Below are 12,050 nucleotides of genomic sequence, written 5' to 3' on the forward strand. Positions count from 1 at the left end.
AGGAGGGGCTGGCTGGGGAGGGGATTCCCACCCCTGGGCACCCACAAGGGTCCCCCAGCCCTGGGGCACTGGTGTGTGTGGGCAGGGACAGGGACTGTGCCCTGGGGACAGGGACACAGGGACATACCCTCCAGTGGGAACCAGCGGCTGGAATTTCCACTGGTCCTCGTCGCCGTCGAAGTACAGGCGGTTCATGATCTTGTTCTTCTCCTCGGGAGGGATGAAGTTCTCGATGATCAAGTACCTGAGGGACAGAGCAGGAGGGGAGGGGAAGGGGTTAATGAGACAGGAGACAGAAAACAGGCAGAAAGGCAGAGGAAAGGCAGGAAGAGAAGGAGACACGGCAGGGAGGAGAAACATCCGGAGGATGACACCGTGATGGAAGGGGAGAGGTTGGAGCAATAGATGCAGAAAGGGAGAGGCAGGAGAGGATGGGAATCAGAGGAGCCCAGGAGCTCTGGGGCTCCAGGACCCTTCCCTCCTCTCCTCCCATCTCTGCTCTCCTGCTGCCCAGCCTGAAAATCAGGGAAAGCTCAACGATGCCAAGTGGACCCAGAGGGAATCTTTTCTCCTGTTTTTTGGGAAAGTGAAGCAGCTGTCAAAAACTGTTTTGAGGCAACGAGTTGCATCGGTGAGCTGTGGCTTCCAGTCAGAACCACGCTGGGGGAGAGAAGGGGCGAAGCTGGCGATGGAATTCTGTTTGCAGTGAAACTGTTTCACCCTGCAGTGCTTGTAAATAGCTGGGGGGTTACAGACGCTGAAAGAGAGGAGTGTTTGAAGTGAGAACAAACCCCCGGGGGCGGTGGAGCAGCAGCTGCAGCTGCGGGAGGCTCCCGGAGGGAAAACTCTGCCAGGGAGCTGGAGCTGCAGGGAGCTGGGGTCACCCCGAGTCCCAGAGCTGCTGTCCCTCCGAGGATGCCAGAGCAGCTCACCATGTGCCCTCGGGGGTCACCTGCCCCCGGCCACCCCCGGGGTTTCTGCTGGAATTTTCTGGTTTTTCCCCTTTCCCAGCAATTCTTGTGCCCCTTGTGCTGCTCACCCAGGGCACAGCTCCTGGCTTGTGCCACCACTGACAGCCAGGCAGGGCTCGCTGTCCCTGTCTCTGGGTGGGGTCAATCCCTCCAGTTCTGCACCCACTCTGAGCCCCTGAGCCCCCCAGTCCTGCTCTGTGCCCCCAATCCTGCTCTGAGCCCCCCAGCCCTGCTCTGAGCCCCCTAACCCTGCTCTGAGCCCCCCAGCCCTGCTCTGAACCCCCCAACCCTGCTCTGAGCCCCCCAGCCCTGCTCTGAGCCCCCCAGCCCTGCTCTGAGACCCCCATCCCTGCTCTGTGCCCCCCAACCATGCTCTGAGCCCCCCAGCCCTGCTCTGAGCCCCTGAGTCCTGCTCTGAGCCCCCCAGCCCTGCTCTAAGTCCTGCTCTGAGCATCCCAACCCTGCTCTAACACCCCAACCCTGCTCTGAGCCCCCCAGCCCTGCTCTGAGCCCCCCAGTCCTGCTCTGAGCCCCCCAATCCTACTCTGAGCCCCCCAGCCCTGCTCTAGGTCCTGCTCTGAGCATCCCAACCCTGCTCTAACACCCCAACTCTGCTCCGAGCACCCCAGACCTGCTCTAACACCCCAGTCCTGCCCTCTCTAGGCCCCTCAGCCCCGCTCTGAGCCCCCCCCAGCCCTGCTCTGCACACCCAGCTCTTCAAGCCAAGACCCCCAAGCCCCTCACCAGCACCTACTTGAGCTTCAGCTCCCGGGTCTGCTCGTTCTGGGCCTCCTCCAGGTCCTGGCGCACGCGGATGTACTCGTCGTGCTGGTCCTGGATCTCAGCCTTCACAGCCTGCAGCTTGGCGTAGAGCTGGCAGGGGACAGCAGCACCTCAGGGACCTCCTCATCCCTGTCCCTGTCCCCGTCCCCACCTGCCTGCCCTGCTCTCACCTTCTTGAGCTTCTTGGTTTTGATCTCCACCTCCTGCTGCAGGGACGTGTAGGTCTCGCGCAGCTCCATGGTCTCCTCGTCCCTCAGCAGCATCTCCTGCTGCATCTCGCGTTCCCGGCGTTTCTGGGGGGGCAGGGACTCGGCTGGGACCGGGGTGGGGACGGGGAGGGACCCCAGGAGAGCCCTGTCACCCCCCCGGTACCTGCTCGGCGATCTCCTGCCGCCTCAGCTCCAGCATCTTCTGCTGCTCGTTGGTGTGGTCCACGATGGTCCTGCCCCCGATCAGCAGCTTGCTCTCCATGGCCTGGAGGGGACAGGGGCTCAGGGCAGGGGACAGGGCTGGCATCCCCTCCCCTGCCAGGGGCTTTGCCCCTTGCCACCCTCACTGGGTGGTGACCCCCAGCCCTGCTCCCTGTCCCCAGCCCTGCTCCCTGTCCCCATCCCTAATCCCTGTCCCCATCCCTGCTCCCTGTCCCCATCCCTGATCCCTGTCCCCATCCCTGCTCCCTGTCCCATCCCTGATCCCTGTCCCCACCTCTGATCCCTGTCCCCATCCCTGCTCCCTGTCCCCATCCCTGATCCCTGTCCCCATCCCTAATCCCTGTCCCCATCCCTGATCCCTGTCCCCACCTCTGATCTCTGTCCCCATCCCTGCTCCCTGTCCCCAGCCCTGCTCCCTGTCCCCATCCCTTCTCCCTGTCCCCATCCCTTCTCCATGTCCCCATCCCTTCTCCATGTCCCCATCCCTGCTCCATGTCCCCATCCCTGCTCCCTGTCCCCATCCCTGCTCCCTGTCCCCAGCCCTGGTCCCTGTCCCCATCCCTGCTCCCTGTCCCCATCCCTGCTCCCTGTCCCCATCCCTGATCCCTGTCCCCATCCCTCATCCCTGTCCCCATCCCTGATCCCTGTCCCCATCCCTCATCCCTGTCCCCATCCCTGATCCCTGTCCCCATCCCTCATCCCTGTCCCATCCCTGCTCCCTGTCCCCATCCCTGATTCCTGTCTCCATCCCTCATCCCTGTCCCATCCCTGCTCCCTGTCCCCATCCCTGATCCCTGTCCCCATCCCTGCTCCATGTCCCCATCCCTGATTCCTGTCCCCATCCCTCATCCCTGTCCCATCCCTGCTCCCTGTCCCCATCCCTGATTCCTGTCTCCATCCCTCATCCCTGTCCCATCCCTTCTCCCTGTCCCCACCCCTTCTCCCTGTCCCCATCCCTTCTCCCTGTCCCCAGCCCTGCTCCCTGTCCCCAGCCCTGCTCCCTGTCCCCATCCCTGCTCTCTGTCCCCAGCCCTGCTCCCAGGGCTGTGGGAGCACTCAGTGCCCTGTGATGGGGAGGAGGCTGTGCAGATTAGATTTTGGACACTGGGAACAATTCCCACCTGGAAAGGGCTGCCCGTGCCTGGCACAGCTGCCCGTGCCTGGCACACCCCCCATCCCTGGAGGGTTTCACAGCCCCGTGGCTGTGGCACTTGGGGACAGGGGACAGTGTAGCCTGGGCAGTGCTGGGGGTGGCTGGGCTCGGTGATCCTTGAAGGGTTTTCCCCACAGTCCCGTGCCTCCATGGGCAGCCCGGGGCTGGGGCAGCACCACGGGCACGGCAGCACGGGCTGGGACAGGGGGTGGGTGACAGCACAGGCTGATAGGGTGACGTGTCCCCTCCCTGGGGCCACTGGGTCTGAGCCCGGGCTGCTGTGGGCCTGCTTCCTTCTGCACAGCTGCAGCTCCAGGGGTGGGCAGAGATGGGCAGGGATGGACAGGGATGGACAGGGATGGGCAGGGAGGGGCAGGGATGGGCAGGGATGGACAGGGATGGACAGGGAGGGGCAGGGATGGGCAGGGATGGGCAGGGAGGGGCAGGGAGGGGCAGGGAGGGGCAGGGATGGGCAGGGATGGGCAGGGATGGGCAGGGATGGGGAGGGATGGGCAGGGACGGGGAGGGATGGACAGGGATGGACAGGGATGGGCAGGGATGGGCAGGGAGGGGCAGGGAGGGGCAGGGATGGGCAGGGATGGGCAGGGATGGGCAGGGATTGGCAGGGATGGGCACGGATGGGCAGGGATGGGCAGGGATGGGCAGGGATTGACAGGGATTGACAGGGAGGGGCAGGGATGGGCAGGGATGGGCAGGGACTGGCAGGGATGGACAGGGATGGACAGGGATGGACAGGGAGGGGCAGGGAGGGGCAGGGATGGACAGGGATGGACAGGGAGGGGCAGGGATGGACAGGGATGGGCAGGGATGGGCAGGGATGGACAGGGATGGGCAGGGATGGACAGGGAGGGGCAGGGATGGACAGGGATGGGCAGGGATGGGCAGGGAGGGGCAGGGATGGACAGGGATGGGCAGGGATGGGCAGGGAGGGGCAGGGATGGGCAGGGATGGGCAGGGAGGGGCAGGGATGGGCAGGGATTGACAGGGAGGGGCAGGGATGGGCAGGGATTGACAGGGACTGGCAGGGATTGGCAGGGATGGACAGGGATGGACAGGGAGGGGCAGGGATGGGCAGGGATGGGCAGGGAGGGGCAGAGATGGGCAGGGATGGGCAGGGACTGGCAGGGAGGGGCAGAGATGGGCAGGGATGGGCAGCAGCTGCGGGCCAGCACACAGAAATGCCAAACACACACATAAACACACAAATACACACACAAATAGACACAGAAATGGGGCTGTGCACAGAGAAATGCACAAACACACAAATAAACACACACAAAAGGGCTGTGCATACAGAAATGCACAAACACACACACAACCACATACATAAACACACATAAACACACATAAACACACACTAATACACGCACACAGGGGCTGTGCACACATCCCTGTCCCTGCGCACACAGAAATGCAAAGTACACACACACAGGGAGCACATCCTGTGTCAGACTGAACATGTTCACACCCACACGGGTACGTGTGGGGCACCGGGTGTCTGTGTGCATGTAGGTGCACACTCTGTGTGTGTGTATATGCACACTGTGTGTATGTGCACTCTGTGTGTATGTGCACTCTGTGTGTGTGCACTGTGTATTTGCACACTGTGTGTGTATTTGTGCACATTGTGTGTCCATGTGCACACTGTGTGTGTGCACACTGTGTGTCTATGTGCACACACTCTGTGTGTGTATGTGCACATTCTGTGTGTGTCTGTGTGCGTGTCTTACGTGCACACTGTCTGTGTGCAAATTCTGTGTCTATGTGCACACTCTGTGTGTGTGTGCACTGTGTGTATGTGCACTGTGTCTGTGTGTGTCTATGTGCACAATGTGTGTGTGTGTGTGTGTGTGCACACTGTGTGTGTATGTGTGTGCATGTGCACACTGTATGTATGTGCACTGTCTGTGTGTGTCTATGTGCACAATGTGTGTGTGTGTGTGTGTGTGCACACTGTGTGTGTATGTGTCTGTGTGCACATTGTGTGTGCACACTGTGTGTGTCTGTGTGTATGTGCATGTGTATGTGCACACTGTGTCTGTGTGTGTGCACTGTGTGTGTCTATGTGCACACTGTCTGTGTGTTTGTGTGTATATGCACAGTGTGTATGTGCACAGGGTGTGTGTGCACACTGTATGTGTGTGTATGTGCACACTGTGCACGTATGTATGTGCACTGTGTCTGTGTGTGTCTATGTGCACAATGTGTGTGTCTGTGTGTGTGCACACTGTGTGTGTATGTGTCTGTGTGTGCACATTGTGTGTGCACACTGTGTGTGTCTGTGTGTATGTGCATGTGTATGTGCACACTGTGTCTGTGTGTGTGCACTGTGTGTGTCTATGTGCACACTGTCTGTGTGTTTGTGTGTATATGCACAGTGTGTATGTGCACAGGGTGTGTGTGCACACTGTATGTGTGTGTATGTACACTGTGCATGTCTATGTGCACACTGTGTATGTGTAAGTTCACTCAGTGTGCACAATGTGGGTGTACGTGCACTCTGTGTGTGTCTATGTACACACTGTGTGTATGTTCACACTGTGTGTGTGCATACACCGTGCCTATGTGTGTGTCTGTGTGTGCACACTCTGTGTGTGTGCACTCTGTGTGTGTGTGTGCACACTCTGTGTGTGTGTGCACTGTCTGTGTGCACACCGTGTGTATGTGTCTGTGTGTGCACTCTGTGTGTGTGTACACTGTGTGCACACTGTGTGTGTGCACTCTGTGTGTGTGTGAGCACACTCTGTGTGTGTCCACGTGCACACCATGTGTGTGTGTGTATGTTCACACTGTGTGTGTGCATACACCGTGCCTATGTGTGTGTCTGTGTGTGCACACTCTGTGTGTGTGCACTCTGTGTGTGTGTGTGCACACTCTGTGTGTGTGCACTCTGTGTGTGTGTGTGCACACTCTGTGTGTGTGTGTGCACACTCTGTGTGTGTGTGCACTGTCTGTGTGCACACCGTGTGTATGTGTCTGTGTGTGCACTCTGTGTGTGTGTACACTGTGTGCACACTGTGTGTGTGTGAGCACACTCTGTGTGTGTCCACGTGCACACCGTGCGTGTATTCACGCCCTGCAGCCCTGCTCCCGTGTCGGGGTGTCCATCAGGGACAAATGTGGGGACACCCTGTGCCCCCCCCAGCTGCACCTCAGGGGCACCAGCAGGGACAGACCCAAATGTCCCCAGGACACCACACCCAGCTTCCAAAATCAATGTCCCAGCACAGAGAGAGCTCGGCCACCATCCCTGCCATGTCCCCTGTGCCACCAGCACGTGGCCACCCTCACCCTCTGGCACCTGCCCTTGAGGTCCCTCTGTCCCCCAAATCCAGGGGTCCTGCTCCTCCACAGGGCCTGGCCCCCTCCCCACTGCCATGGCCACAGCATTGAGGGGCAGGGGGGCCACCCTTGGGTGCCAGCGTGGTCATGGGGCTGCTGTCACATGTCCCTGGGGCAGGGGTCTCCCTGGGGGTGCTGTGCACAGAGTGGGGGGCTCTGGCAAACCTGTGGCCCCCATCCCCACCGACAGCTGCCTGGGGCAAGGCTCCATTTCCATGGTGGTCCCCCCATTTTTCCCCTTCTAGGTTTTGGGGGAACCCAGGGGACACCCCCACAGCTGTGCCAGCAGCTCCCAGCACCCAGGGGACACCCCCAAAGCTGTGCCAGGAGCACCCAGGGGACACCCCCAAAGCTGTGCCAGCAGCCCCCAGCACCCAGGGGACACCCCAAAGCTGTGCCAGCAGCACCCAGGGGACACCCCACAGCTGTGCCAGCAGCACCCAGCACCCAGGGGACACCCCAAAGCTGTGCCAGCAGCACCCAGGGGACACCCCCACAGCTGTGCCAGCAGCTCCCAGCACCCAGGGGACACCCCCAAAGCTGTGCCAGCAGCTCCCAGCACCCAGGGGACACCCCCACAGCTGTGCCAGCAGCCCCCAGCACCCAGGGGACACCCCCACAGCTGTGCCAGCAGCCCCCAGCACCCAGGGGACACCCCTAAAGTTGTGCCAGCAGCACCCAGGGGACACCCCCACAGCTGTGCCAGCAGCCCCCAGCACCCAGGAGACACCCCCCAGCCGTGCCTTCCTCCCTTTCCCACCCAGTGAGACCCCCCAGCCATTCAGTGCTGTGGGGTCACAGCCCCCCCATGGGTGCCCCAGCCAGCCCCCCTGACCCTGGGGGGATCCCTCCTTCCTCCCTTTGGATGGGTGTCCCAGGCTGGGGGCTGACACCCCCAAGGGCAGCCCCCCACCCCATCCTGTGCCATCCCCTGCCAGGGCTGGGGGCACTGGGCTGCCAGGGGACCCTCACCCCTCCTCCTCCAAACCCAGTTCTTGGTGCCAGTTGCTCCCCTTGATGCTGAGTGTCCCCTGGGGGCCCTGCTGGGGTGCAGGGAGGGGACCAGGAGGGTGCTGGGACGATGGCCCCACTGCCATCCCCTCCCCAGAGCCCCCCCTGCAGACACCACCCCCAGCAGATTAAGATGTTTCTCAGTGCTGCTGTTTCCTCCCTGCCAGGGCATTTATTCCCTCTAAGGAAGGGACTCCCAATCTCCTTTAGCACTAAGCCTCTCCCAGGAACTCATTTCTGGCACCCAAAGAACTTCCCAGCACCTTCCCTCCCGCTGACCTCGGCCTCAGCCCCTGGCACAGCCCCTGGAAGCAGCCACACCACGTAGGCAGCTCCCCTGGGGCACAGGGCACACATCTGGGCGCCCAGGAGCACATCTGGGCACCAACACACATCTGCTGGGGCAGGCTGCCCCCACCTCTCTGAGCCCCATGTCCCAGCTGGGTGGCAGAGGCAGAGCCCACCCCCACGGGGGTGACAATAAGACAGGGTGCAGCGTGTCACCCGTGGGTGTGGGGGGCACCTGGTGTCCCCCTGTCACCTCACCTGCCTTTGCTGAGGTCACTGTGGAGGCAGTGGCTCCTTGCCTGGCCCCACCGTGTGGCAAAGCTGCCCACGAGCACCCTGAGGCCACCCAGTGTCCCCACGGGCAGTGCCCACTGGGGTGAGTGTCACAGCAGGCTGTGCCCCCCTGGCACAGGGGGTTTGTGCTGGCTGAGGTGACACCTCTCTGCTGTCACTGTGCTGTACCTCCAGAGCCAGAGGGTCCCCAAAAGCCACCAAAAGGGACGTGGTGTCATCCTGCCACCGGCCCTGCCTTGTTACTCAGCAGTTCCAGGACACACGGTGGCCCTGAGCCAGCCCTGCTGAGCCAGGCAGGGACATTGAGCTGGACAGCAGCCAGCCCAGCCAGCCTGCACCCCAGAACCTGCACCCCACAGCCTGCACCCCACTGCCACGGGGGGATGCTGCAGAGACCCCTGTGCCAGGCCTCCTGCTCTGCCAGGACACTTGTCACAGGACTTTTGTCACGGGACACCCTCTGTGCCAGCCAGCAGCCCACGGCTCTGCCCCGGTGGCACGTCCCAGTGTGATCCCACGCTCTCTGTGCAGGCATCCAGGCATGGCCACACATCCCTGGGCACAGCCACGCATCCCCGGGCACAATCACACATCCCTGGGCACAGCCACACACCCCTGGGCACAGCCACACACCCCCGGGCACAATCACACATCCCTGGGCAAGGCCACACATCCCTGGGCACAGCCACACACCCCTGGGCACAATCACACACCCCTGGGCACAAACACACACTCCTGGGCACAAACACACACCCCTGGGCACAATCACACACCCCTGGGCACAATCACACACCCCTGGGCACAAACACACACTCCTGGGCACGGCCACACACCCCTGGGCACGGCCACGTGTCCCTGGGCACAATCACACATCCATGGGCACAGCCACACACTCCTGGGCACAATCACACACCCCTGGGCACAGCCACACATCCCTGGGCACAACCACACATTCCTGGGCACAACCACACAACCCTGGGCACAGCCACACGTCCCTGGGGCTGCAACAAACACCACGCTGGCAATGGAAGAGTGTCCAGACCCCTGCCCAGCCCTGGCACCCCGGGCATGTCCCCCTCAGAAGGGTCCCTGCCTGCCTGCATCTGGGCCAGCGTGGTGCCAGGGGGGCAGTGCCCGAGGGGCAGTGCCAGCGGGGCCATGCTGAGTGTGATGCCCAGGGTCAGGGTGCTCCCTCCCCACTGCTGGGACTGAGCTCCCGGCCCCACAGCCACCACAGGAGGGGTCAGGACCCCCCAGCTCAGTGGGACAGGAGCAGAGCTGGGGCAGGGGAAGGTGCAGCCCCCAGACCCTGGCACAGCTGGGGCTGCCGTGGCCCCTCTCACCCTCAGCACCAAACCCCTGAGCATCCCCGAGCCAGCAGTGGTGCCCCCAGCCACCCTGCTCTGGCTTGGGGTGCCAGGAAGGATTTGGGGTGGGGGTCCCTGCAGAGCTGCCAGGCCCTGCCCATCCCCACAGAGCCCACGGGGAGCCAGGGGCTGGGCAGACCTGGGGGCAGGTGGTGGCAGGTGCCCCGTGTCCCCAGCCCCAGCCCTGGGCTCACTCCCGAGGCCACCAGGGACGAATCTGCAGCATCACTCTCGTCACTCCTCCTTCCCACACGAGCTGCTTTGTTGTGCTGGAGGGGACAAGAGCTGAGCACAGCACGCTCGTGCCACCACTGACCCTCTCCCCCGCGGCCCTTCCCTGCCACACAGGTCCCCACAGTGTCCCCATGCAGGTCCGAGGGCCACACCAGAGTCTGGGGCTGCCCTTGGGGACCCTGCTTGGGAGGTCCCCTTGCTGGGCACCGTGGTGGGCACCTCCCCAGGCTCCGTTCCCACTCCACACCAGGGGCACAGCAGGCAGCCCGGCCCCATTTGTCACCACGCGTGGCAACACCAACCTTGTACTTGATGGCCAGCAGCTCCGTGGCCTCCTGCTCCTTCCGCAGGTCCTCTATCATCTTCTCCTTCTCCTGGAGCAGCTTCTGCTTCTCCTCGCTCACCAGGCTGTGGTCATCCTGGATGGCGGCTTTCTCCTCTTCCAGCCTCTCCTTCTGCTCCTTCAAGTAATTCTCCATGGTCTTCTCCAGGCCGTCCTCGTTCTCGTCCTCCCCTTCATTGTCCACGGTGCCCTCTCCATCCACCGCTTTCTTCCTCCGGCTGCTCCTCCTCCTCTTCTTGCCCAGCATCCCGCGTTTCTCCAGCTGGGCTTTCAGCCGGACGATCTCCTCCTGAAACTCCCGCAGCAAGGTGTCCTTGGGGTCCTCGTTCACCCGGGGCTTGTTCTTGATGTTCTTGGCCCTGTTGGCGAACCTGAGGGTGGAGAGGCTCTCGTCGTAGCTGTGGGAGGCCGGGCCCAAGGTGGCCACCATGATTGTCTTGGCGTTGCCCCCGAGGGAGTCCTGCAGCAGGCGGGTGAGCTTGGAGTCCCGGTAGGGGATGTGCGTGCTCCGGCCGTCCACCAGCGCCGAGATGACGTTGCCCAGGGCCGAGAGGGAGAGGTTGATCTTGGAGGCTTCCTTGGGGCGCTCCCCCTGGGCGCCCATTTTGCTCTGGCGCTCGCTGCCGGCCAGGTCCACGAGGTTGAGCTTGCCCACGCGGATGTGCTCCTCGCCGTCCGGCCCCGTCTCGCTGCACTCGATGGTGATGAGGAAGATGGCGTGCGAGCGCGAGCTGTGCTCGTTCATGTTGGTGCTGCCCACCGAGCGCGTCTGGCTGCCCAGGTTCATCACGTGCTCGATCTCCTTGACGTTCTTGGTCACGAAGGAGGACAGGTCCTTGATGTACACGCCGGTCTCGGGGTTCTCCTTCAGCTCCAGCTTCTTGCTCTGGTCCTTGGCGAGGAGGTCCCTGATCTCCTCCTGGTAGATCTCCAGGTACGAGGCCCTCACCAGGTACTGCTGGTTCTGCGAGCGGGAGATGTGGGTGAAGATGTGCTCGAAGGCGCTGGGGATGATGCCGCGCTTCTCGGGCTCCGCCCAGGCGCCCTGCATGGTGTAGGTCTTGCCGGTGCCCGTCTGCCCGTAGGCGAAGACGGTGCCGTTGAAGCCCTGCAGCACCGAGTCGATGAGCGGCCGCACCGTCTCATCGTAGAGGTCGGCCTGCTTGGAGCTGGCGTCGTACACGGCGTCGAAGGTGAAGGTCTTGGGCAGCTCCCCGGGGGCGGCGCGGGGGTTGCGGATGCTCACCTGGCCCAGCTTCACGTCCAGCTCCAGGACGCGCTCGTATCCCGCCGCCTCCTCCCGCCGGCTCATGGGCCGGCACCGGGCCACCACCCGGAGCGCCTCGCAGCCGCTGCGGGGCTTACCGGCCATGGCGGCGGCGGGCGGGGCCGGCGGCGCAGCGGGGCTGGGGGGCTCAGCCGCGCCGCCCCCGCGGCATCCCCGGGGCCGAGGCCGGGGCCGGGGCCGGGGCCGGGGCGGAGCGGGCGGGGCCGGGGCGGGGGGCGCGGGCGGCCGGGGCGCGGCGGGGCGGCCCCGCCGGGCGCTCGCTCATGGCAGCGCGGCCGCTGCGCCCCGCCCGGTGCGGGGATGGGGCGGCCGGGGCGGGCCGGGGCGGGGCGCGGCCGCGCCGCGATTGGTGCGCGCTCCCGCCGCCGCGCCCGCGCCCCCCCCGCCCCCGAGCGCGCTCCCGCGGCCGCGCTCCCGCAGCCGCGCTCCCGCAGCCGCGGGCCTCCCCCCACCGGGCACGCCGGGAGGTGTAGTGCGGCCTTTGTGCTGCTGCCGGGATCGGGATGCGGGATTGAGGGGTGTGG

At 63.6% G+C, this 12,050-nt stretch overlaps 1 protein-coding gene across 1 annotated transcript in view; it reads right to left on the reverse strand.

Moving 5' to 3' along the window:
* Positions 1 to 11,727, reverse strand: part of KIF3C (kinesin family member 3C) — an 18,557-nt gene extending 6,830 nt beyond the window's left edge. The window contains exons 1-5 of the mRNA XM_064411440.1: positions 10,198 to 11,727; positions 2,127 to 2,228; positions 1,925 to 2,047; positions 1,726 to 1,844; positions 128 to 244 (exon numbers count right to left, since the gene is read on the reverse strand). Coding sequence (XP_064267510.1) covers positions 128 to 244; positions 1,726 to 1,844; positions 1,925 to 2,047; positions 2,127 to 2,228; positions 10,198 to 11,610 — 1,874 coding nt within the window. The 5' untranslated portion in view covers positions 11,611 to 11,727. The remainder of the gene's footprint in view (positions 1 to 127; positions 245 to 1,725; positions 1,845 to 1,924; positions 2,048 to 2,126; positions 2,229 to 10,197) is intronic.
* Positions 11,728 to 12,050: the final 323 nt, after the last annotated feature.

Source organism: Passer domesticus, chromosome 3 (genome assembly GCF_036417665.1).
Source record: "Passer domesticus isolate bPasDom1 chromosome 3, bPasDom1.hap1, whole genome shotgun sequence".
NCBI lineage: Eukaryota > Metazoa > Chordata > Aves > Passeriformes > Passeridae > Passer > Passer domesticus.